Source organism: Lithobates pipiens, unplaced genomic scaffold, assembly GCF_037356315.1.
Source record: "Lithobates pipiens isolate NorthernLeopardFrog02 unplaced genomic scaffold, aLitPip1_a1.2 Scaffold_25, whole genome shotgun sequence".
Lineage (NCBI taxonomy): Eukaryota > Metazoa > Chordata > Amphibia > Anura > Ranidae > Lithobates > Lithobates pipiens.
The window spans coordinates 97,051,515-97,076,338 of NW_027507787.1; the positions used below are offsets into that span (position 1 = coordinate 97,051,515).

Genomic DNA, 24,824 nt, shown 5'->3' on the forward strand with positions numbered 1-24,824 from the left:
GGGCACAGTGGCAGCGTTTGATGGCACAGTGGCAGTATTTGAGGGCACAGTGGCAGCGTTAAATGGGCACAGTGGCAGCGTTTGGCACAGTGGCTGCAATTGATGGTACAGTGGCAGCGTTTGATGGCACAGTGGCAGCATTTGAGGGCACAGTGGCAGCGTTTGACGGCACAGTGGCTGCATTTGATGATTTTGTTTATAAAAATTTTTGTGCCCCCCAAAAATTTTGAGCACCAGCCTCTGTTGTTTAGATGTATGTATGCACATTTTATGTTTGTGCGTTTAATCCCCCTTCCCATATTATGAGCTGGGCGATTTTCTAAAAATAAAAATTTGTCATTTTAAAATAAAAAACTCGATTCACAATTCGAATCGAGTTTTTTTTTATGGACACCACGCCAGTCCTGAGGAGCTGCGGGCAGGAGTTTTTAGGTGAGGCCGTGGCTTCGTCCTAGTCCGTGGGTCCGGCCTCGCAGACTAGGCCGAAGCCGCGGCCTCACCTAAAAACTCCTGCCCGCAGCTCCTCAGGACCGGTGCGGTGTCAGCACCGATCCTGGTGAAAAAATAAATATCGAAATAAAACTATTTGCTGAAAATTTGAATCGATTTGACCTCTCAACTCGATTCAAGATTCAAATCCATTTTTTTCCCCAGCCCTACCCCATATGTGTACAATCAGAACTGTTTCTTTTTTCTTGCTTGTTCAAAGTACCAGCAAAAAAATGCTATTCCTCTGAAAAGCGATCTGTGCTTAGATCGCTTTTCAGAGGCATTTGACAGCTGGTAAAGGGGCAATATGTTGCCTCCTGACCACCTGTTTTAATCCCTTAATGTGATTTTTTTTTTTTTTATAACAAACATGTTATACTTACCTTCACTGTGCAGCTCGTTTTGCACAGAGTGGCCCGAACCTTGTATTTTGGGGTCCCTCGGTGGCTCTCGTGGCTCCTCCTCTTATCAGACAACCCCCTAGGAGAAGCACTCTCCCGGGGGGGGTTACCTTGCAGGCGCCCCCGACGCCCGTGTCATTGGATTTGATTAACAGCTGCAGGAGCCAATGGCTGAGCTGCTATCAATCTATCCAATCAGGAGCCGAGAACCCCGGGCAAAGGAAGAGCGCATCTCCACCTGGTAAAGTTCCAGGGCTCAGATTAATTAAAACGGGGGGGGGGGGGGGGGGGGGGGGCTGGGGTTCCGGTGACTGCCAGGTGTTTTTTCAGCCCCATTCACATAGGGATGTACTTAAAGGGTGCCCTGACTGGAAAAAGATTGAGAAACACCCACATAGAGGAACCCATCTCTCCATTTTCTTCCTGCAGCCGCTGAATGCCTGTGGGAGGGAGAGGTGGAGAAGCGGCGGCAAATGGAGAAATTGGTTCCTTTACATGCAGCCACCCACTTGCAACCAGGCCCTGTTGTTCCGCCACCAAACTCGGAGTAAAGGGCCCTATCAGGGGGGGCCTTCATGGTTTCTTGCATCTGGGCCCTGAAGGTTCTAGTTACGCCACTGACTCTCGGAGTCAGTCCTTTCTACTCTGGTCAATGCCAGAAAGCCGGCCTCCAGGCTTATTTACTACAAAATCTGGAAGAGATATGTTTCCTGGTGTAAGCCCAGGGGATGGCATCCTAGAAAGTATGTCGTTAGCAGGATCTTGGCTTTCCTCCAGTCAGGCCTAGAAATGAATTTGGCCGTAAGCACTATCAAGGTTCAGATTTCAGCTTTGTCAGTGTTTTTCCAGAAGCCACTTGCATCACATTCTCTTGTCTGGGCTTTCATTCAGGGGGCCATGTGGTTAAAGCCGCCAATCAAACCTCCAGTATGCCCATGGGATTTGAATTTGGTTCTCTCTGCATTGCAGGGACAACCATTTGAACCATTACACCAGGCTTCGTTAGTTCTATTGACTAAAAAATTAGTCTTCTTCATAGCCATATCCTCGGCTAGAAGAGTGTCAGAGCTAGCAGCTCTTTCAAGCAAAGTACCTTATTAAATTAATCATAAGGACCGAGTAGTGATGCGTCCTAATAGGTCCTTTCTACCTAAGGTGGTTTCGGGATTCCATTTGAATCAAGATGTAATCCTACCATTCTTTTTTCCAGATCCACAGTCCGCAGAAGAGCCTTTGCACACTCTAGATGTGGTAAGGGCAATCAGTATCTATCTCCAGACAGCTTCTCAGATAAGAAAGACTGATTGTTTATTTATTTTGCCAGAAGGCCCTAAAAGGGGCCAGGCGGCATCGAAATCCACTCTCTCAAGATGGATTAGACAAGTTATTCTTCAGGCCTATAGTGTAAAGGGGAAGATTCCTCCTTTTCAAGTGAAAGCGGACTCAACTAGGGCTGTAAATGCTTCTTGGGCAGTGCATCACCAGGCCTCCCTGGCTCAGATCTGTAAGGCTGCGACTTGGTCATCAGTCCATACATTCACCAGATTTTATCAGGTGGATGTGAGAGGGCAAGAGGATATCGCCTTTGGGTACTGCAGGCTGCAGTTTATTTCCTCTGGTCCATGGCGGTCTATAATTCTGATCTGTGTCTCCCTCCCCTCAATCTGAGCATTGCTTTGGGACACCCCACTATGTAATGAAGCTCCTGTGTCCCGTGATGTATGATCAAGAAAATAGGATTTTTATATACAGCTTACCTGTAAAATCCTTTTCTTGAGAGTACATCACGGGACACAGAGCTCCCGCCCTTCTTGGGTTTTACGTGGTTTCTTATTGCTTTGCTACAAAACTGAGGTGCCTCCCATATTGGAGAGGTTATATAGGGGAGGAATTCTCCTTAATTGGGGTTAGCCAGTGTCCAGTCACCGAAGGTGCCTATATAACCCACTATGTAATGAAGCTTCTGTGTCCCATGATGTACTCTCAAGAAAAGGATTTTACAGGTAAGCTGTATATAAAAATCCTATTTTTAAGCAATTGTCAAGCATGGATTCACCAAAGACCAAAGTTGTCAAACAAATATGATTTATTTTTAGGAAGTAAGAAAAATGGAGACAAAGGAGTAGCTGTGGATATAATATACTTGTATTTTGCAAATGTGTTTGACACAGTTCACCACACACAGCTAATGGGAAATTAAAGCCTTCGGGCTAAGAAAATTCAGTTTGTAAATGGATATGTAGCCGAGTACTCTGCCGATTGTAGGCCTACTCTCCCCACTCACTCTCTGCCCGCAAGCAGCGGCAGTGGACCAATAAGGGGAGGCAGGAAGAGGATCATGGGACCTGTTGTCCCCTTTGGAGCAGTACAGTGTAAAGTAATTGGTGCTTGAACTACAGTGCCCACCAAGCCAATGCTGGGATAAAGAAGGATGGTTCCCAGGCAAATTGTCCAGTGAGAGGCAGTGCAATGCCGTAGAGAGACATAGAGGACGAAGCTGATGGGACCATTCCAGAGAAAAGAGAGATGGAGAGAGACTGTGCCACTGGAAAGTTCTCTGCTGTGCTGACAACGAGAGAGTGCAGAGATGTGACCAGTGGCAACCCAGAGTGACTGTTCTCATGCATGCCAACAGTACCATTGGACTCCAACATTAGCCAGACTAAAGACTGGCCATTACAGTTTTAGCCAAGAGTGTTACCTCTCAAGAGACACTGCATCAAACTTAGACATTTTTTAGAGTGCATTCTAACCCAGTTGTAGTTTTTATTCACATTGCAGTTAACATTTATATGCACCGTTTAGTGCTGCTTCATGTGAAGATTCCAGTGGTACAGGACCGTATTCTACGTTACTTCAGCATACCTTTTACATTGTCCAGCAGTCTGTGTCTGATTATACCTCATTGTGCACCTCAGTGTACTCATTTATGCTCAAACTACCCTTTATTCTAACCCGTACCAATATAATAAGTTATATTACCACTAAACATTCTTGTGTCTATTTTCTAGTAGCAATTCACAGCAAAGGTAACAGTATCTATACTCGTGCCCTTATACTGTATGTGCTTGCAGTCACTTTCCTTCAACCAGGTGTGACAGAGGTAAAGAAGGAAAAGGAAGGCGCATGGCCTAATGCACAAATCATTTAAAAAAGGAATTTATTACAAACAAAATAGGTATATACAGTGAAATACTACGTATTCGTACATGTGAATAAAAAGCAATGTTAAACACTTGGAAGATAGATATGAGGTCATATCCACACAAGGGATACTCGAATAATAGACTAACACATTTCAAGGGTTTTCCTCTTCATTAGAGCCTTAGAGAGGCAAATCTGATCTGTGTTTTAAAATATATAAAAATGGATAGAGGAGACTGGGTGAGTAGTGTAACACAACATAGGTGGTATAGCTTTGTGGGCGGATTCTCCTTCACTGGAGGAAATATCCTTCCGCATCACATCGCTCTCAGCACCAAAAGAAGGGTGTATACATATAGGGTTGTCTGTTTATTGCTGTCGGTCTTGGAGACCCAGTGGTTGATTCAGGTATTGCAACTTAAGAACTGTGACTGGATGTCCACGTCATTGCTGGGTTATTCCAGGTGATTCACTTATGCTGTGGCTGTACAGTGTCTCCTACTGAACTGCAGCCGTGCTATACTCCACAGCACCAGTGCCCAGTGTGGGTGCCCTGTGAGGTAGAGCTGAGCGGCCATACATGATCATTTTATATATACACCATCAAGAAATACTACCACCCTTACTAAGGCCCTCGGAGCCAATGCAGAAGAATATCTTTTCTGTTTATTCCTAGTTGTGTCAGAGGGTCTGAGATTGTTCTTGGAATCAAGGTGCAGAAAAGAGATCCCAAAATTACCAAGCAGCTCGTTCGGGGGTAGTGCAACAGATAGAAAACTGATCAAAAGATCTTATTCAGAGTAGTGATTATTGAATCATACTCTGATTAGTCTGAGTGTATTAGTGGTGTACCCCAAGGTTCAGTGTTGGGAACCTTACTTTTTGTTTCACAAAAGTTTTATTAGGTTTTTAAGTGTTAATACAAGGTATGGGAGGCATTCACATAAAGAATAGAATGGAACAACAGTAAGGGTAGAGTGGCAGATAAAAACAACATAAATAGGATCACTGATTGGAGCACAGGTAATGCTGCAAGTGGCATCACAATCCTTAAGGCACAAACTGTTCATATTCAACAAAAATAGAGACAGGAAGAATCTCCATTGATAACATTACCATATGAGTCAGTAGAGGGAATAGGGCGCTTTAAAGCCCAAGACAGGGGTGAAAGGTGGAAGAGAAAAGTGACGCATGTAGAGATCTATGTCAGGCTGCAAAAATGAAGACGAGAGAGAGGGGGGAAAACTTGCCTTGGAAGAAAAAGGAGGTGGACAGTGGTGACATATTGAGAATCCTGTGTGAGCCAGTTGGTTACAAAATACAAAGCTGTCCACCAAAAATGGTCAAATGGAGAGTAAAGAATGGTCTACTCTAAGGGAGTAGTGGTGTGGTAGTACTCTGGTGTGGGTTTCAGTAAGTATGGAAGTGAGCTTCTGGTGACTTCAGTGAAATTAAGGAATGGTTGTCATCAGGCCAGGATCTGCTGGGCTGCCAAGAAAGCACCTCTGTTTGAACATTCACCTGACAGTGGGAGATCTGAGCCTGAGACTGAGAGTGAGGACACCCAGGTGCAATGCAGCACCATATATAGTTACATTGTAGGTGATGTTGAAAAAAGACACAAGTCCATCAAGTCCAACCTATGTGTGTGATTATATGTCAGTATTACATTGTATATCCCTGTATATTGCGGTCGTTCAGGTGCTTATATAATAGTTTCTTGAAACTATCAATCGCCGTCGCTGAGACCACCGCCTGTGGAAGGGAATTCCGCAGCCTCGCCGCTCTTACAGTAAAGAACCCTCTACGTAGTTTAAGGTTAAACCTCTTTTCTTCTAATTTTAATGCATGGCCACAAGTCTTGTTAAACTCCCTTTTGAGAAAAAGTTTTATCCCTATTGTGGGGTCACCAGTATTGTATTTGTACAGTTGCAATAACCCATTTGGAATGATATGGATTTCTGCACAAATTGGTCATAAAATGTGATCTGATCTTCATCTAAGTCACAGCAATAGACAATCACAGTCTTCTTAAACTAATAACACACAAAGAATTAAATGTTACCATGTTAGAACAGTTAAAATACTTTACTGGAGCTCTCGTGACATCACAAACTCATAGTACAAGGGCCACAGTCTCCTAAATAACATTCGCAGCATCTTACAAATAATCTTGGGCTGCCCAGATTTACCATTGCAGGTAGAGGTCCAAAGACCTTGTCAGTAGATTCCCATAGGGAAGTAGTAGTGAGTTTCTCCAGGCTACATCTTCTGCTTCTTTCCATGCATTCCCACTCGCTCTCTGAACCCGGCCTTGCCCCTGATTTATAGGCTGTACAAGGTGGAAGGCAGAATGCAAATAGACCGGGAAAACAGCAGACTCAGAATTATCCCTTCCCATCCTGGGTGGCCCAGAAACTAAACTAAAACATCAGCACACCAAGCAGGCATTTCCCTACAAACATGCTCTATTACCGGCATCTAGCGTTGACCATTCTTCTCTCTATTGGCCTGCTGATGTGCTTAGGACCATATAAGGTTTATATAATGTCAAATTCAGTTACTTACACTAGTTGCTTTAAAAATATACCTAGAAAATTTTCTTAATAAATACCACAATCTATTAGTTGATTTTTTAAAGCTTTTTGGAGTTTAGCTTTAAATTGTCTGAAAACAAAGGTGAGATATAAATTTATAATCCAGTCATCCAATCACAGAACTAGTTTTTTTCACAAGCTGGTGCATATTTTTACTTAAACTGTCTTTTTATCACAAAAGAGGTTGCGATGCTCCAAAAGGGAGGAGAAGATGTCTTTAGGTGCTTTTATGTGTATTTTCTTTGCCTCTAGGAGATGAAAAACCCATTAGATCCTTACACGAACACCTACTTTGTGTTCAGTAAAGACCCACAGAGCCTGAGTCACATGCTGCAAGATCCACAGACTGTGAACTGGAGTCAGAAGTTTCAGATACAAGGTGAGTGCTATACAAGCTGTTCAGGGAGCAATTTTTTATTTTATTTTTTTATCTCTTTGCAATGAAGTAAATATGAAAATACGTTGTAAAACAGCAGTTTAATGCCTCATGTATTGTACACTACAGCAGTTAAACTCAGAGGCGTAACTAGAACCTTTACTGCCCCGGTACAAGGAACCATGAAGGGCACCCCTGACTTCTGCTCATGGGACCCTTTTCAATGATCCTGGGGTCCTTTTCTCCCATTGAGGGGGCCCTTGATTATGGTCCTGCAGCAGGACCCCTTACTAATGTCCTGGGTAGGTTGCCACCTTTTCTTCAAGCCAAACCCAAAGACTTTAACAGTGCACAGCAAATTATTTTTCTTAGTATAAACTTTACATATCTTCTGTGATTGAATAACAATTCTAATTGTATATATTTAATCACAAGAGTCCCCCTTACATCAGAGTCCACACATTTCTGCATCTAAATGCACAGAGTTCCCCTGCACAGATGAGTTCTTACTGGAAAAAATATTTTAACCACTTGCCGACCAGCCGCCGCAGTTATACTGCGGCAACATGGTTCGGCTACGTCGGTAATATATTTGACCACTAGGGTGAGCGTGCGCGCTGCTTGAGGCACGTGTGCCCACAGAGCTGATGCGAGTTCCAACTGAGAACCAGGATCTGTGTGTGTATACACACAGTTTCAGGTTCTCTGAGGGGAGAACAGACAGATCGTTTGTTCAGAGTATGAACAGTGATCTGTCATCTCCCCTGGACAGTCCCCTCCCCTTTCAGTTAGAACACACAATAGGGAACACATTAACCCCTTGATCGCCCCCTAGTGGTTAATCCCTTCACTGCCAGTGACATTTTTATAGTAATGCATTTTCATAGCACTGATCACTGTATTAATGCCAATGGTCCCAAAATGTGTCAAAAAGTGTCTGCCATAATGTCATAGTCCCGAAAAAAAACAACACAGATCACTGCCATTACAAGTTAAAAAAATATAATAATAAAAATGTCATAAAACTATGACATTGCACGAACTAATCAATATACCCTACCAAAAATATGTAGAAGAATACATATCGGCCTAAACTGAGGAAAAATGTTTTTTTTATATACATTTTTGGGGGATATTTATTATAGCAAGAAGTAAAATATTGCGTTTTTGTTTATAGCACAAAAAATAAAAGCCACAGGGGTGATCAAATGCCACCAAAAGAAAGCTCTATGTGTGGGAAAAAAAGGACGTCAATTTTGTTTGGGTGCAACGTCACACGACCGCGCAATTGTCAGTTAAAGCGAGGCAGTCCCGAATCGCAAAAAGTGCTCTGGTTAGGAAGGGGGTAAAATCTTCTGGGACTGAAGCGGTTAAGCAACAGACAGCATGGGTTCACGAAAGACAGAAGTTGTCAAACAAATCTGATTTCTTTTTATGAAGAGATAAGTAAAACCTTGGACAGATGGGTGGCTGTGGACGTGGTATACTTGGATTTTGCAAAAGCGTTTGACACAGTTCCCCACACATGGCTTATGTGTAAGGTAAAGTCTACAGCAGGGATCTGCAATTAGCGGACCTCCAGCTGTTGCAAAACTACAAGTCCCATCATGCCTCTTTTTTTGGGTGTCATGCTTGTGGCTGTCAGAGTCTTGCTATGTCTCATGGGATTTGTAGTTCTGCAACAGCTGAAGGTCTGCTAATTGCATATCCCTGGTCTACAGGCTTGGACATGGATAGAAAACTGGCTAAAAGACAGAATTCAGGGAGTGGTAGTTAATGATTCTTACTCTGAATGGTCTAAGGTTATCAGTGGTGTACCCCAAGGTTCAGTGTTGGGACCCTTACTTTTTAATATCTTTATAAATGATATAGGGTCTGGGATTAAAAGTATAATTTCAGTCTTTGCAGATGACACCAAGCTATGCAGTTGAATAACGTTCTTACAGGATGTCTCCAATTTACAAGCCAAGCTCAATGCACTGTCTAATTGGGTGACTATGTGCAGTTGAGGTTTAATGTTGATAAATGTAAAGTTATGCACTTGGGGGCTAAGAATATGCATGCATCACACATACTAGGGGGAGTTCAACCAGGGGAATCCGTAGTGGAGAAGGATCTGGGAGTTTTGGTAGATCATAAGCTCAATAATAGCATGCAATGCCAAGCTGCGGTTTCCAAAGCGAGAGCAAAGTCCTTTCTTATATTAAGAGAGGTATGGACTCCAGAGAGAGCGATATCATGTTGCCCCTGTAAAAATCATTAGTAAGACCTCATCTGGAATATGCAGTTCAGTTTTGGGCACCAGTTCTCAAAATATTGGGGAACTGGAGAAAGTGCAGAGAAGGGCAACCAAACTGATAAGAGGCATGGAGGAATTCAGCTATGAGGAAAGATTAGAGGAACTGAATTTATTCTGTCTTGAGAAGAGGCGATTAAGGGGGGGATATGATCAACACGTACAAATATATAAGGGGTCCATATAGTGAACTTGGTGTTGAGTTATTCACTTTAGGGACAACACAGAGGAAAAGAGGGCACGCTTTACGCCTAGAGTAAAAGAGATTTCATCTCCAAATATGGAAAAGTTTTTTCACAGTAAGTAAAATAAAATAATCATAAAACAGAAATTATCAATACATCAGGATCGGTTGAAATATTCAACCAGTTCAACCACATCTATAAGTCCATATCCATTAATCATCAATTGCAAATAATGACAATGCCATGAGAGTGTTCATTAGCAAAGATGAGAAAATGGTGTTTATAGAAAGCAAAAAAAGGAATCCAAATAAGGGTCCTGATAAAAACACCACAGTGACTTCACATATGCTTTGTAGAGTGAGGAAACATGCCCAACCACCAGGATAATAATGTGATTACCAGATGGCGAGGCGTAATGAGCATATAACCTGACCCATCAGTAGTCTGAAGCATGTATTTATGGACCTTGTAGCACACTGGATCGGAATCTTGCACTAAGATTGGTATTCAAATGTTCTACAGGGCAATTTCTCCAATAATTGCTCCTCTGCTGCCATTTCCAGCAATATCTTCTCTCTACTTCCTCCCGATGTGGCCATGGGCACACACAGGGGGAGGGGAAGATCCTGCTCTTTCTATCTTTTCCATCTCCTGTCTGTGCGGGTGGGGGGGGGGGGGGGTGTTTGGCTGTCAGTGTGACAGAGTGTAATAGATGCTCTGCTCATAACTGCAGTCAGCAGCCCTCTAGCCACATCCCGGACTTTTGGCCCCCCACAGCAGCGGAATTCCAGGGCCCAGTTGCAAGTGCGACTGCTGCAACCCTGGTAGTTTTACTACTGGTTAAACTGAAGTTTAGGAGCAGTTGGGAATTTCTTCAGCAGCCCCTGACTATTCTCTATGTTATCTTATGTGTACTTGTACACACATACATTTATAGTAGTTTAAAAAGGAAGTAAACTCTGATGGGTTTTACTTCCTCTTTATTTCCCTGCAAAGGTAAAGCATAATGGGCTACTATGCATCGCATAGTACCTCATTATGTGTCACTTACCTGAAAACGAAGCCTGCAATGTCACCGCTGTCCCCACTGGCTGGAAGCGTCCATCCTCACCCCTCTTATGGGGCCGTGGACTCTGGCTCTGTGACTGGCCAGAGTGGCGTGACGTGCCACCAGTCACGGCATGATCCTTTTAGAAACGGCATGAAAGCACCCTTTCTAAAGTGTGCATGCACCAATGATGTCGGCGTATGAGTATATAGTAAATATCTCCTAAACCGTGCAGGTTTAGGAGATATTTCCAGCACCTACATGTAAGCCTTAATATAGGCTTACCTGTAGGTAAAAGTAGTTGTACAGAGTTTACAACCACTTTAAGGCAGTTGAAGCTACAGCCATTTTTTTCATAGCAGAAAAAATCACATTCAGGACTGTAGTTTACTGGCATTTCAAATAGCAAATGCTTGTAACCGTGGTAAACTGCATTTATGCACATTTGCATTTATAAGCAGTTTTAAAGACGAAAATATTTCTGATCATTTTTGAACATAAAAATGTTGAAAAAACAAAAATTTCACCACATCCAGTTGCCTGCATCAATGGATGAGTCTGTGTCTTTGGAGCCTCAACAACATCAGGAGTATTTCCTTACACATGCTCATGATGGGATCCATGGTGAAAACACAAAAAATACGACAGCTATCTGCAAGGACACTGCTCTCTTTGCTGCTCCCCTCTCTTCTCTCATAGAATGGCTGAAATATATAATTATTTACTTGTTTTTCATGCATTGTGGGCATTTGGGAGGGTCTCCTGAGGATATCTTTAAAAAACGCTTCTAACCTCAAATTCTCATAACCGCTGCTAAACTTGCATAAACGTGGTATGTAAAAACTGTAAAAAGGACGTTTTTCCCCGTCGGTTACCAGCTGTCAAGGTCCTAACGTTAGGAAGCGTTTTTTAACAGCCCTGTGTACATGAGCCTTTACTGAGGCTCATAAATCAGCTTGTGTTGTTTTACTAAAATATATATCTGGGCAAATAGAAAAAAATCTCTGGAAAACATGCACATCATTTTCTATATTTTGTCTCTTAAGGGCCAGTCCACCCCAGAACCAGTGGCAGTCTGTCCATAAGGGTCACTCTGGCACCGCCACCTCTCTCCAGGCCACCCCCTATATGGCAATGGATAGATTCATGCATAGTAGGAGGGAGGATGAGGGAGGGAACGGAAGCCGCCACTGCCGAGGAGAGCAAGAGAACGAGAAGCTGGCTATGATGGAGAGCAAGAGAATGGGTGGACGCCGCCCAAGAGCAGGGGGAAGTCACTGTTGATAGGGTAAGTGCTTCCAACCGACTGACCGCAGGGTGGCATGCGGTTTACTGCCCCCCCCAAAAAAAAATTCTACCAGCCGCCACTGACCAGAACGCGGTGCAGGAAACCCACATTCCATGTGCATTTCCCACACTATGTTCAAAACGTACAGCAGTTGTGATCTGCATCGGGTGTCAACGTTAAATGAATGACACCCCAAATGCAGGTCGCAAACGCAATGCATTTTGCATTGTACAGAAATACCATTTGGCCTGGTAGTCATGTGGTTTTTAAAGTAGTGCATGCACTACTTTTGCTGCGGTCTGGTGCGATTTAGCTCCTTCAAAATGAATGGGCTCAAATTGCACCACAATGAACTTCATGTGAATTGCACAAAAACACAGAGTGTGTTCTTGTGCGATTACTGATGTCAACAGTCCCTAAAAGAGCATGTAGCACTTCTAACTTTGCTGCTTCTGCTGCACTGTAATCTCAAGCAGTGTTGTCAGCTTTGCCTGAGTGCTCCTATGTTGGACTACATGAAAGGGGTGTTAGGAGGAAGCAGGGAGTTTTTCTTCTTTTCTTTTCCCTGCTTTGCAAGGCGCTATCTCTTATGTTTCCTCTAGGAGCCCCCCTTTCTCTGGTGATTGGAGGATATACTGTATATACAGCCAGTTGAGTGGAGTGGGTGGTCATAGGAAGTAGGGATTTGCCAGAGTTCAGTACTCTGGTGTAGCTGCAGACCCCATGGAAGCTCTTGGGGCCCTTGGTAGAAAAATGTTTCATTCATTTAGACTGCCTTCCTTAGGTGGGAGATGCCATACCACCATTTTCCATAGACTTGTATGGCTTTCTATTGCAAGTAAAGAAACAATGAAAGTAAAATCTCGAATTTAAATGCCATCTCTTAGCTATACCCGAACAAGTGTTTACACACCTGACAGAGCCAGAAAGACGCTGGGACAATGTGAGAAGTATATACCTTGGTCACAGAATGTAAAATAATGTCAAAATGAGTTTGACATGTGTTTGGGGCTGTTTCTACATGTAAGCACGTTGCTGATTTGCCACCAGAATTGTCATTTTGGCTAAGGGCACCTTACCGTCCTCTTGCAATAGGAACAGATTAGGGTACATCTAATTACCTATAACACACCCATGATGGGAGAAACTCTGCCATCTTAGATCATTCTCCTGACCAGAGGTCCACCTAGGGGACAATCTCTGGAGAAATAAGAAATGGCTACAAGTTTAGCCTTTTAAAAATGTCTTTACTGTGGCAGAAGCATATTAACAGTTCCTTACAACTCGACTTTCACCTTCAACTCCAGCACTTTAGGTCCAGCATTAACAATTCACCACAATGCAGTTCCAACAGTAACGTATAATGCTTCGATCCTCACTTTAGGTCTTTCATTGGTGTCCTCTAATCTACACAGTGGTCTGTTGTATACCTACCCCAGAGAGTCCACTTAGGCTACAGGCTTACACTATAGAATACCAGCAGTAGCTCTTTCCCATGAACCTTTGCCTCAGACTCTTCCTGCTGTAGAATATACAGGGCTAAACAACTCCAGCCACAATACCCACCTAGGTGAGGGACCTCAAAAAGGGATACTAACCCCTGCCTATATACAGTATACCCTCTGGGAGTAGGGGCCCACAGAAGAGCAAAAGCAGAAAGTTATTTCTCAGCTAAATACAGAAAGTAATGAGCTTACTTACTGGGTTTCTGTTAGGATCAATAGATCTATGGAGGCTGCAATTGCTGATATTCTTCTAAATATGCTAGTTGTCTGGCTGTTAGTTCAAAAGTAGTCATTATCTGCAACATCAGTAAAAAAAAGTACTAACGCAAAGATTAGCACAGCAACTGACATGGAAAAAGCAATTAGCAATGGCAGCCCTATTTCCAACAAAACAGATTTACTTGAAACCAGATGGATCATCTGTCTTAGTCACAGCCAAGTTTTCTCCAAACATGCAGGCAGTGCATTGTTACTAGAAAGCCTACTAGAAAGCCTAACATGCTTTGGAAACTGAGAGCCATTGATGAGAGCCATTGATGAGAAGTGCTAAAGTGAAACTATAACGGTCTGCTAGGAGTGAAGATGGCCAAAAAGTCAGAGGAGTTTTTAAACTAAGTGATGGGGGAGAGGATCCAGAGGTAGAGATAGTCAACAATGAACATATTCCAGAGGGTAGTATTGGGGGCATTAGTGGTAGGGTGACTAAAGCACATAAACTCGAGGTAAGTATAGTAACAAGTCCTATTTGCGATCTTGGAACACCCAATAAGAGGACAGTATGGGACCGGTCTAAACTACGTAGTATGTGCACCAAAGCCAGGAGCCTGACAGATAAGATGGGTGAACTAGAGATATTGTTGAACGTGGAGGATTTAGATTTTGTGGGAATTTCAGAGACCTGGTTCAGCTCTCATGATTGGCTGGCAACCATTCAAGGGTATTTCCTTTATTGCAGGGATAAAGAGGGTAAAAAAGGGGAGGAGTATGCCTATATATCAAGAATAATGTACAAGTTAATGTGGGAGATTACAACAATAAGGGAGCTAGGGAGGAGTCCTTATGGATGTCAGGTCACCTTGAGGCGAGGTGACAGATGCACACCGAAGGGATCAGGAGTGCACCGCAAGGTTGTGGACCCTAAGGCTGACTGCTGCGGACGGGAGACAGATCCCACCGAGGTTAGAGAGTAAGACTCCCTGGGGCGCGGAGTCTAAGAGCCAGCAGGTGTTCACCAGAGCCTCTAGTGGTGAGGATGGACTTGGCTGCAACTGGCTCCAGGTCGCGACCCCCAGGGTCCCCCAGCTCGCACCCACAGTAGGCAACAGGAGGATAGGGATAGTGAGGGATAAAGCCAAGGTCGGGGCCACAAGCAGACAGGAATAGTCAGGGACACGCCAATAGGTCAGGATCACAGGCAAACAGGGATAGTCAAGGACACGCCAAAGTTGGTAACGGAACAACAGAAGAGCACATGGCAGGTAACAGGGAGCTAAACACACAAAGGAATACACAATGGTTGATCAGCAGGGTTGGCCTGCAGTGCACAGGTTAATATAAAGTTCTCTGATAGGAGCTAGGGTGGAGTCATGCCAGAGGATGGATTACAAAAGCAGTCAGGTGAGGGTCGGCTGGTCTCTAGAGATGAACACATGGAAACAGGTAAGCAGACAAACTCTATTGCATAACCATGACAATGGGTAAAGCTCCAAAGGGTTGAAGCTAAGGAGAAACGAATACTGGAAGTATGCTGTAGGTCCCCTAACCTGACGGAGCAGGGGGAGATGGACCTCCTATCACAATTTGGATTAGCAGCAAGGATGGGAATTCTTATCATAATGGGGGATTTTAATTATCCCAACATAGAATGGGCAGAGGGAACCACACATTAGTCTAAGGCTCGCAAGCTCCTAAATGTCTTGCAGGACAATTTCATGGGTCAGATGGTAGATGCACCAACTAGAAACAAGGCGTTACTAGATCTGCTGATTACCAGCAATACAGACCTGATCACGCATGTGGAAATACAGGGCAATTTAGGAAACAGCGATCACAGCTCAATTGGCTTGAGTATAAATCACACAAATAGGAAACACAAAGGGAGCACAAAAACACTGAATTTAAAAAGAGCCAACTTCCCTAAACTATGAATCGTGCTAGAAGATATAAATTGGGATAAAATCTAAGGAACAAATAACACGGTGTAGAGATGGGTTTGCTTTAAGAACATATTAAATAAGGACATTAGACAGTGCATCCCATTGGGAAATAAATTTAAAAGAGCGAACAAAAATCCTGGATGGCTTAATTCCAATGTAAAAATGTATATAAAAGCAAAGGAGAAGGCCTTCAAAAAATACAAGGTGGAGGGATCACCATCAGCATTCAGACTTTACAAAGAATGCAACAAGATATGTAAGGGTGCAATTAGGGCAGCTAAGATAGAACACGAAAAACATATAGCGGAGGAGAGCAAAAAAAAAAATCTCAAGAAATTCTATAAGTATATACAGTGGTGTGAAAAAGTGTTTGCCCCTTCCTCATTTCCTGTTCCTTTGCATGTTTGTCACACTTAAGTGTTTCGGAACATCAAACCAATTTAAACAATAGTCAAGGACAACACAAGTAAACACAATTTGTAAATGAAGGTGTTTATTATTAAAGGTGAAAAAAAATCCAAACCATCATGGCCCTGTGTGAAAAAGTGATTGCCCCCTAAACCTAATAACTGGTTGGGCCACCCTTAGCAGCAACAACTGCAACCAAGCGTTTGCGATAACGTGCAATGAGGCTTTTACAGCGTCCTGGAGGAATTTTGGCCCACTTATCTTTGCAGAATTGTCCTAATTCAGTTACATTAGAGGGTTTTCGAGCATGGACGGCCTTTTTAAGGTCATACCACAACATCTCAATAGGATTCAGGTTAGGACTTTGGCTAGGCCACTCCAAAGTCTTCATTTTGTTTTTCTTCAGCCATTCGGTGGTGGACTTGCTGGTGTGTTTAGGATCATTGTCCTGCTGCAGAACCCAAGTTCGTTTCAGCTTGAGTACACGAACAGATGGTCGGACATTCTCCTTCAGGATCTCTTGGTAGACAGCAGAATTCATAGTTCCTTTTATCACGGCAAGTCTTCCAGGTCCTGAAGCAGCAAAACAGCCCCAGACCATCACACTACCACCACCATATTTTACTGTTGGTATAATGTTCTTTTTATGAAATGCAGTGTTCCTTCTACGCCAGATATACTTGGACACACACCTTCCAAAGAGTTCCACTTTTGTCTCATCGGTCCACAAAATGTTGTCCCAAAAGTCTTGGGGATCATCAAGATGTGTTGTGGAGAAATTGAGACGAGCTTTGATGTTCTTTTTGCTCAGCAGTGGTTTTCTCCTTGGAACTCTGCCATGCAGGCCATTTTTGCCCAGTCTTTTGCCTGATGGTGGAGGCATGAACGCTGACCTTAACTGAGGCAAGTGAGGCCTGCAGTTCCTTGGACGTTGTTGTGGGGTCTTTTGTGACCTCTTGGATGAGTCGTCGCTGCGCTCTTGGGGTAATTTTGGGCGGCCGGCCACTCCTGGGAAGGTTCACCACTGTTCCATGTCTTCACCATTTGTGGATAATGGCTCTCACTGTGGTTCGCTGGATTCCCAAAGCTTTGGAAATGGCTTTATAACCCTTTCCAGACTGATAGATCTCAATTACTTTCTTTCTCAATTGTTCCTGAATTTCTTTGGGTCTCGGCATGATGTGTAGCTTTTAAGGATCTTCTGGTGGACCTTACTGTGTCAAGCAGCTCCTATTTAAGTGATGCCTTGATTGTGAACAGGTGTGGCAATAATCAGGCCTGGGTGTGGCTAGAGAAATTGAACTCAGGTGTGGACGACCACAGTTATAGTATGTTTTAACAAGGGGGGGCAATCACTTTTTCACACAGGGCCATGATGGTTTGGATTTTTTTTTCACCTTTAATAATAAACACCTTCATTTACAAATTGCATTTTGTGTTTACTTGTGTTGTCCTTGACTATTGTTTAAATTGGTTTGATGTTCCGAAACACTTAAGTGTGACAAACATGCAAAGGAACAGGAAATGAGGAAGGGGGCAAACACTTTTTAACACCACTGTAAACAGTAAAAATGGGAGGACAGACCATATTAGCCCCATAAAGAACGAGGAAGGACATCTGGTTACAAGGGATGGAGAGATGGCGAAGGTATTACATTTATTCTTCTCCTCAGTCTTCACAGGGGAATTAGGGGGCTTCAGTAACCAAAACTGCAGTGTTTGTCCTCATGACAAATCACAGGATAACAGAGGACAGAATTAGAAATAGACTTGGGAAACTTAACATTAATAAATCACCGGGACCAGATGGCTTGCACCCAAGGGTACTTAGGGAACTCAGTCAAATATTTGCCAGACCGTTGTTCCTAATTTTTACTGACAGTCTACTGACTGGAATGGTACCAGTTGATTGGAGAAAAGCCAATGTAGGACCAATATTTAACCACTTGCTTACTGGGCACTTAAACCCCCCTCAGTCCCAGACCAATTTTCAGCTTTCAGCACTGATGCACTTTGAATGACAATTGCGCGGGTATACAACACTGTACCCAAATGAAATTTTTATCATTTTTTTCCCACAAATAGAGCTTTCTTTTGGTGGTATTTAATCACAGCTGGGAGTTTTATTTTTTGCTAAACAAACAAAAAAAGATGCAAAAAAAAAAAAAAAAAATTCATGTTTAATAGTTTGTTATAAAATTTTGCAAACAGGTCATTTTTCTCCTTCATTGAAGTGCGCTGATGAGGCGGCACTGATAGGCTGCACTGGTGGGCACTGATAGGCTGCATTGGTGGGCACTGATAGGCTGCACTGGTGGGCACTGATAGGCATAGTTATGGCGGCACTAATAGGCACAGATAAGGCGGCACCGATGGGCACAGATAAGGCGGCACTGATGGGCAAAGACGGGCACAGATAAGATGGCACGGATGGGTGGCACAGATGGGTGGCACAGATGGGTGGCACTAAGGGGCACTGATAGGTATCACTGATAGATGGGACTGCTGGGCACTGATAGGTGGCACTGATAGGTGGCACTGCTGGGCACTGATGGGCGGCACTGCTGGGCACTGATGGGCGGCATTGCTGGGCGCGGATATGTGGCACTGGGGTGCAGCACCTTTGTTTAGGCAGACTGTGGGCACTGCTGGGTGGCACTGTGGGTACTGCTGGGTGGCACTGTGGGCACTGCTGGGTGGCACTATGGGCACTGCTGGGTGGCACTGACAGGGGGGACACATTTTTTATTTAGGCAGGCAAAGCAGGGGGCAGGTGGGCACTGGCAGGGCTGGCCGTGATCGGGACTGATGTCCCGATCACGGCCGCCGGTGATCGGCTTTTTTTTTCCTCCTCGCGCTATCAGCGCGAGGAGGAATAATAGCCGATTACCGGCTCCGTTATATCACATGATCAGTTGTCATTGGCTGACAGCTGATCACGTGATAAGGGGTCGGGATCGACCCTTTGCACGGATCGGTGATCAGGCGAGTCTCGTAGACTCGCCGATCACAGAGCGCGCCACGCGCGCCCCTCAGGGGGCGAGCAGGCTGCTCGTGCACGGGACTACGTCAATAGACGTAGTCCCGGAAAAGGAGATCCGCGCTGTAGCCGTCATTCGGCTATAGCGCGGGTCTCAAGTGGTTATTAAAAAAAGGCCAAAATACATCCCTGGGAATTACAGGCCAGTTAGCCTAACATCAATAGTATGCAAGCTCTTGGAGGGGATGATAAGGGACTATATACAAGATTTTAGTAAGGAAAAGGGTATAATTAGCAGTAATCAGGATGAATTCATGAAGAATCTTTCTTGCCAAACCAATCTATTAACCTTCTATGAGGAGGTGAGCTGCCATCTAGATAAAGGAAGGCCCGTAGACATGGTGTATCTGGATTTTGCAAAAGCATTTGACACAGTTTTCCATAAACCTTTACTGTACAAAGTAAGGTCAGTTGGCATGGACCATAGGGTGAGTACATGAATTGAAAACTGGCTACAAAGGTGAGTTCAGAGGGTGGTGATGAATGGGGAATACTCGGAATGGTCAGGGGTGGGAAGTGGGGTCCCACACTGTTCTGTGCTGAGACCAATCCTGTTTTATGTGTTCATAAACGACCTGGAGGAAGGGGTAAACAGTTCAATCTCTGTATTTGCGGAGGATACTAAACTGAGCAGGGCAATAATTTCTCCTCAGGATGTGGAAACCTTGTAAGAAGATCTGAACAAATGAATGGGGTAGGCAACTACAAATGAGGTTTAATATAGAAAAATTTAAAATAATGCATTTGGGTGGCAAAAATATAAATGCAATCTACTCGCTAGGGGGTGAACCTCTGGGGGAATCTAGGATGGAAAAGGACCTGGGGGTCCTAGTAGATGATAGGCTCAGCAATGGCAAGCTGCTGCTAACAAAGCAAACAGGATATTGGCATGCATTAAAAAGGGGATTAACTCCAGGGATAAAGCAATAATTTCCACACTCTACAAGACGTTGGTTCGGCCTCACCTGGCGTATGCTGTCCAGTTCTGGGCACCAGTCCTCAGAAAGGATGTACTGGAAAGGCGAGTACAAAGAAGGGCAACCAAGCTAATAAAGGGTCTGGAGGATATTAGTTATGAAGAAAGGTTGCGAGCACTGAACTTATTCTCTCTGAAGAAGAGACCCTTGAGAGGGGGCATGATTTCAGTTTACAAATACCATGCTGGTGACCCCACAATAGGGATAAAAATTTTTTGCGAAAGGGAGTTTAATAAGACACGTGGCCACTCACTAATATTAGAAGAAAAGAGATTTAACCTTAAATTGCTTAGAGGGTTCTTTACTGTAAGAGCGGCAAGGTGGTGGTTGCTGCAGGGGGGGGGGGGGGCATTGATAGTTTAAAAAAACTATTAGATAAGCACCTGAATGGCCGCTACGTACAGGGATATATATTGTAATACTGACATATATTCACACACATAGGTTGGACTTGATGGACTTGTGTATTTTTTTCAACCTCACCTACTATGTAACTATGTAATATTAAAGCCTTGTTTTTTTGTTTTTGTTTTTCAAAATAACAAACATGTTATACGTACCTGCAACCTGTATGTGCAATGGTTTTGCATAGAGTAGCCTGATTCTCCTCCTCTTATGTCCCCCGCTTGCGCTCTTAGCTCCCCCCCCAACCCCCATAGCAAGCCACTTTGTTATGTGGCACTTGTGCATGCTCACTCCTGAGCCATGCTTAGTGTGTCCATAACAGCCCACATCCTGCTAACTCATCACTGGCTCTGATTGAGACCAATGGAGCCAATGGCTCCTACTGCTGTATCTGAGCCAATGAGGGGGCAGAGACCTGGGAGAGCCTTGGCTCTCATGCACATCGCTGGATCAGAATAGGGCTCAGGTATGTATTGAATAAAATGTATTGGAGGGCTGTGAGGGAAAGCTGCATGCAGAGGGTTTTTTACATTACTAGATAGAAATGCTATAAGGTAGAAAAAAACCCTCTGCCTTGACAATCACTTTAAGTATATCAGCTTTTAAAGTGATTTTTTTTCTCTTTTTTAATCCATTTACGTAATGTCTTTTTTTTCCCTTTATTTTTTTAATGATGTTTACAAAAGTCCATACAAACATCTGAGAAGCACCTCAAGCCATATACATAGTGTTATAATCTCATTCCATTACATTACATTATCGTGTATAAATGTTTTTTTAAATAACCATCATTACATTGTTCTGCATCCTACGTACTTATTTCCTTAACTAGTTGCTGACCGCCGGCCGTCAAATGACGGCCAGGCGGCGCAGCTATTGTGGCGGGAGGCCGTCATATGACGGCCTCCCGTTTAAACAGGGATGCGCGCGATCGTGCGCGCGCATCCCTGTTTCTTCGGTGGCGGCGTGTCACGGAGACACCGCTCGCCACCGAAGGTGGTGAACAGCCATTCGTTATGGCTGTTTACCACGTGATCGGCCGTGATGAAGTCACGGCCGATCACAGATGGTCACACCCCCTACGTGCACGGCGCATGCGCGCGATCGCGAGCGCGCTGCGCGTGCACGTCGGTGGCGGCGTGTTCCCCGGGAACACTGCTCGTCACCGACACTGGTAAACAGCCATTGGCTGGCTGTTTACCCACGTGATCGGCTGTGATCCTTTCACAGCCGATCACTAAAATGTAAACAAACCGCGGTAACGGGATGTTACCGGGTTCTCCTCCTCACACACCGATCGTGTGTGAGGAGGAGATTGCGGTAACATCTCGTTACCGCATACAGTGTACACCAAACATACTGATTGCCCCCCCCCCCCCCCCAATAAAGAGGACCTGTCACCACCCCTCATAGTACCTGTCAATCACAGTCCATCAGAGTACCTGTCACAGTCCATCAGAGTATTTGAGTACCTGTCCCAGCCCATCAGAGTACCCGAGTACCTGTCCCAGCCCATCTGAGTACCCGAGTACCTGTCCCAGCCCATCTGAGTACCCGAGTACCTGTCCCAGCCCATCTGAGTACCCGAGTACCTGTCCCAGCCCATCAGAGTACCCGAGTACCTGTCCCAGCCCATCAGAGTACCCGAGTACCTGTCCCAGCCCATCAGAGTACCCGAGTACCTGTCCCAGCCCATCTGAGTACCCGAGTACCTGTCCCAGCCCATCTGAGTACCCGAGTACCTGTCCCAGCCCATCTGAGTACCCGAGTACCTGTCACAGTTCATCTGAGTACCCGAGTACCTGTCCCGGCCCATCAGAGTACCCGAGTACCTGTCCCGGCCCATCAAAGTACCCGAGTACCTGTCACCAGGCCATCAGAGTACCCGAGTACCTGTCACCAGGCCATCAGAGTACCCGAGTACCTGTCACCAGGCCATCAGAGTACCCGAGTACCTGTCACCAGGCCATCAGAGTACCCGAGTACCTGTCACCAGGCCATCAGAGTACCCGAGTACCTGTCACCAGGCCATCAGAGTACCCGAGTACCTGTCACCAGGCCATCAGAGTACCCGAGTACCTGTCACCAGGCCATCAGAGTACCCGAGTACCTGTTCCAGTCCATCTGAGTACCCGAGTACCTGTCACAGTCCACCTGAGTACCCGAGTACCTATTTGCAGCCCATGTCTCATAGAATATACGTTGGGGTGTTTACTTTCCAAAATGGGGTCATTTTGTGGGTAATTTCACTGTCCTGGTGGTCCAGGACCTTCAAAAGTGTGATGGGTAGGAATGAAATAAGATGTGTCATTTATGCTCCTAGAACGCCTGAACGTACTACTTCAATGTTTGGCCCATCTATGTGGCCAGGCTGTGTAAAAGTCCTACACATGTGGTATCGCCATACTCGGGAGGAGTAGCAGAATGTATTTTGGGGTGTAATTTTTGCTATATACATGTTATGTGTTAGAAATATCTTATAAATTGACAATTTTGTGTAAAAAAAAAATGCGTTTTAATTTTTTTCCACATATTCCAAAAACTTCTGGAAAAAAATGAACCGTTCAAAAGACTCATTATGCCTCACAGATTATACGTTGGGGTGTTAGCTTTCCAAAATGGGGTGATTTTATGGGAAATTCCATTGTCCTGGTACTCCAGGGCCTTCAAAAGTGTAATAGGTGGTTGAGAAATGAGATGCGTCATTTTTGCTCGTAGAACGTCTGAAGGTACTACATCGATGTTGGTGCTCTGTATGTGGCCAGGCTGTGTAAAAGTCTCACACATGTGGTATCGCCGTACTCGGGAAGAGTAGCAGAATGTATTTTGGGGGGTAATTTGTTGTATACATATGCTGTGTGTGAGAAATAACCTGATAATATGACAATTTAGTAAAAAAAAATAAAAAAAAATAAAAAATCTTAATTTTGCAAAGAATTGTGGGAAAAAATGACAACTTAAAAAAACTCACCATGCTACTTACTTAATACCTTGGGATGTCTACTTTGTAAAAAGGGGTCATTTGGGGGGTATTTGTACTTTCCTGACTAGTTAGAGTCTCAAGAAATGAGATACACCTGATGTACTGAAGGCCTCATCAGAAGTGATCAATTTTCAGTGATTGGCACCATAGTTTGTAGACTCTATAACTTTCACAAAGACCAAATAATATATACTAATGTGGGTTATTTTTACCAAAGATATGTAGCAGTATAAATTTTGGCCAAAATTTATGAAGAAAAATTACTAATTAGCAAAAATTTATGACAGAAACGAAGAAAAAGGCATTTTTTTCACAAAATTTACGTTTTATTTTATTTATAGCACAAAAAATAAAAAACCCACTAGTGATTAAATACCACTAAAAGAAAGCTCTATTTGTGTGGAAAAAAGGACGCAAGTTTCATATGGATACTGTGTTGGATAACTGAGTAATTGTCATTCAAAGTGTGAGAGCGCTGAAAGCTGAAAATTGGTCTGGTCAGGAAGGGGTTGTAACTGCACTGTACTGAGGTGGTTAAAGAAGAAACAACAGAAAAAAAAACAAGAAAAACAACAGAAATAAAAGAAAAAGAAACCAAAAAGTGGGCACCAAAAAAAAAAAATGTTAAAAGGTTCACTCAACTACTACCAGTGCCTCGACTCCCTCTCTTCTGTACTTCTCTAACCTTTTTTTTTTTAACCCCACTAACCTTTTTATGAACCCCTCAGAATCTCCCTTGTAATAAAGTGCCGAGCATCACAACGATACACCATATCTATTTACTATTACACTTTACTACTAGTGTATTATATATTCTTATTCCTAACTTATTTCTCTCTCATTTACCACTTCCGTTCCCCCTCTCCGCTCACCCCTATTATTCCCTGATCGTATCCACCTAGTCTTTGGGTATGGTCTCCCCCCCTAGTATCCCCTTTAAGGAGGACATCCCATTTTATCTAACCAGGGCTTCCAGATTTTTAAGAATTTATCCAGATTCCTCCATCTAATAAATGTCCCCTTTTTTTTCCATACTGTAGCGTCCATCACTTTATTCCATTCTTCTAAAGTCTCACTGATTGCCAATTTTGGGCTATTATCTTTTGTGCTTGGAATAGGCCTCTAATCAGGGCCAGATTAACGTAGGGGCTATTGGAGCTGCAGCTCTAGGCCCCTACTTTAATATAGGCCCAGCAGGGTTGCACAATGTAAACAATAAAAGATTGCAACAAATAATTGAATGAGCTCAAATTTTACATTTATACTTTTTTTTTTTTTTAAATGGGTTCTCTTGCACATACAGTGTGAATGAGCAGTTGGTTTAAAATACATAATTTATTATAATAAAAAAATGTTTGTGTTTAATTTTATTTATTAACCATAAAAATTGCCCTTCAAAATCCTCAGCACCAGGCCCATGATGCTCATAATCCGGCCCTGCCTCTAATTACTGCAGTTTTACTATTTACTGACACACTGTTGTCCTCTATCTTCCCCAAAAAAACATATTATACCGTTCATTTAGG

The 24,824-nt window shown here is 43.7% G+C and overlaps 1 protein-coding gene across 4 annotated transcripts in view; it reads left to right on the forward strand.

Moving 5' to 3' along the window:
- The window catches only part of LOC143930429 (glycine N-acyltransferase-like protein 2), a 34,429-nt gene that overhangs the window by 4,364 nt on the left and 5,241 nt on the right, over positions 1-24,824 (forward strand). For all 4 annotated transcript variants that reach the window (XM_077454743.1, XM_077454741.1, XM_077454740.1 and 1 more), the window contains one exon: positions 6,884-7,010. In XM_077454743.1, coding sequence (XP_077310869.1) covers positions 6,884-7,010 — 127 coding nt within the window. The remainder of the gene's footprint in view (positions 1-6,883; positions 7,011-24,824) is intronic.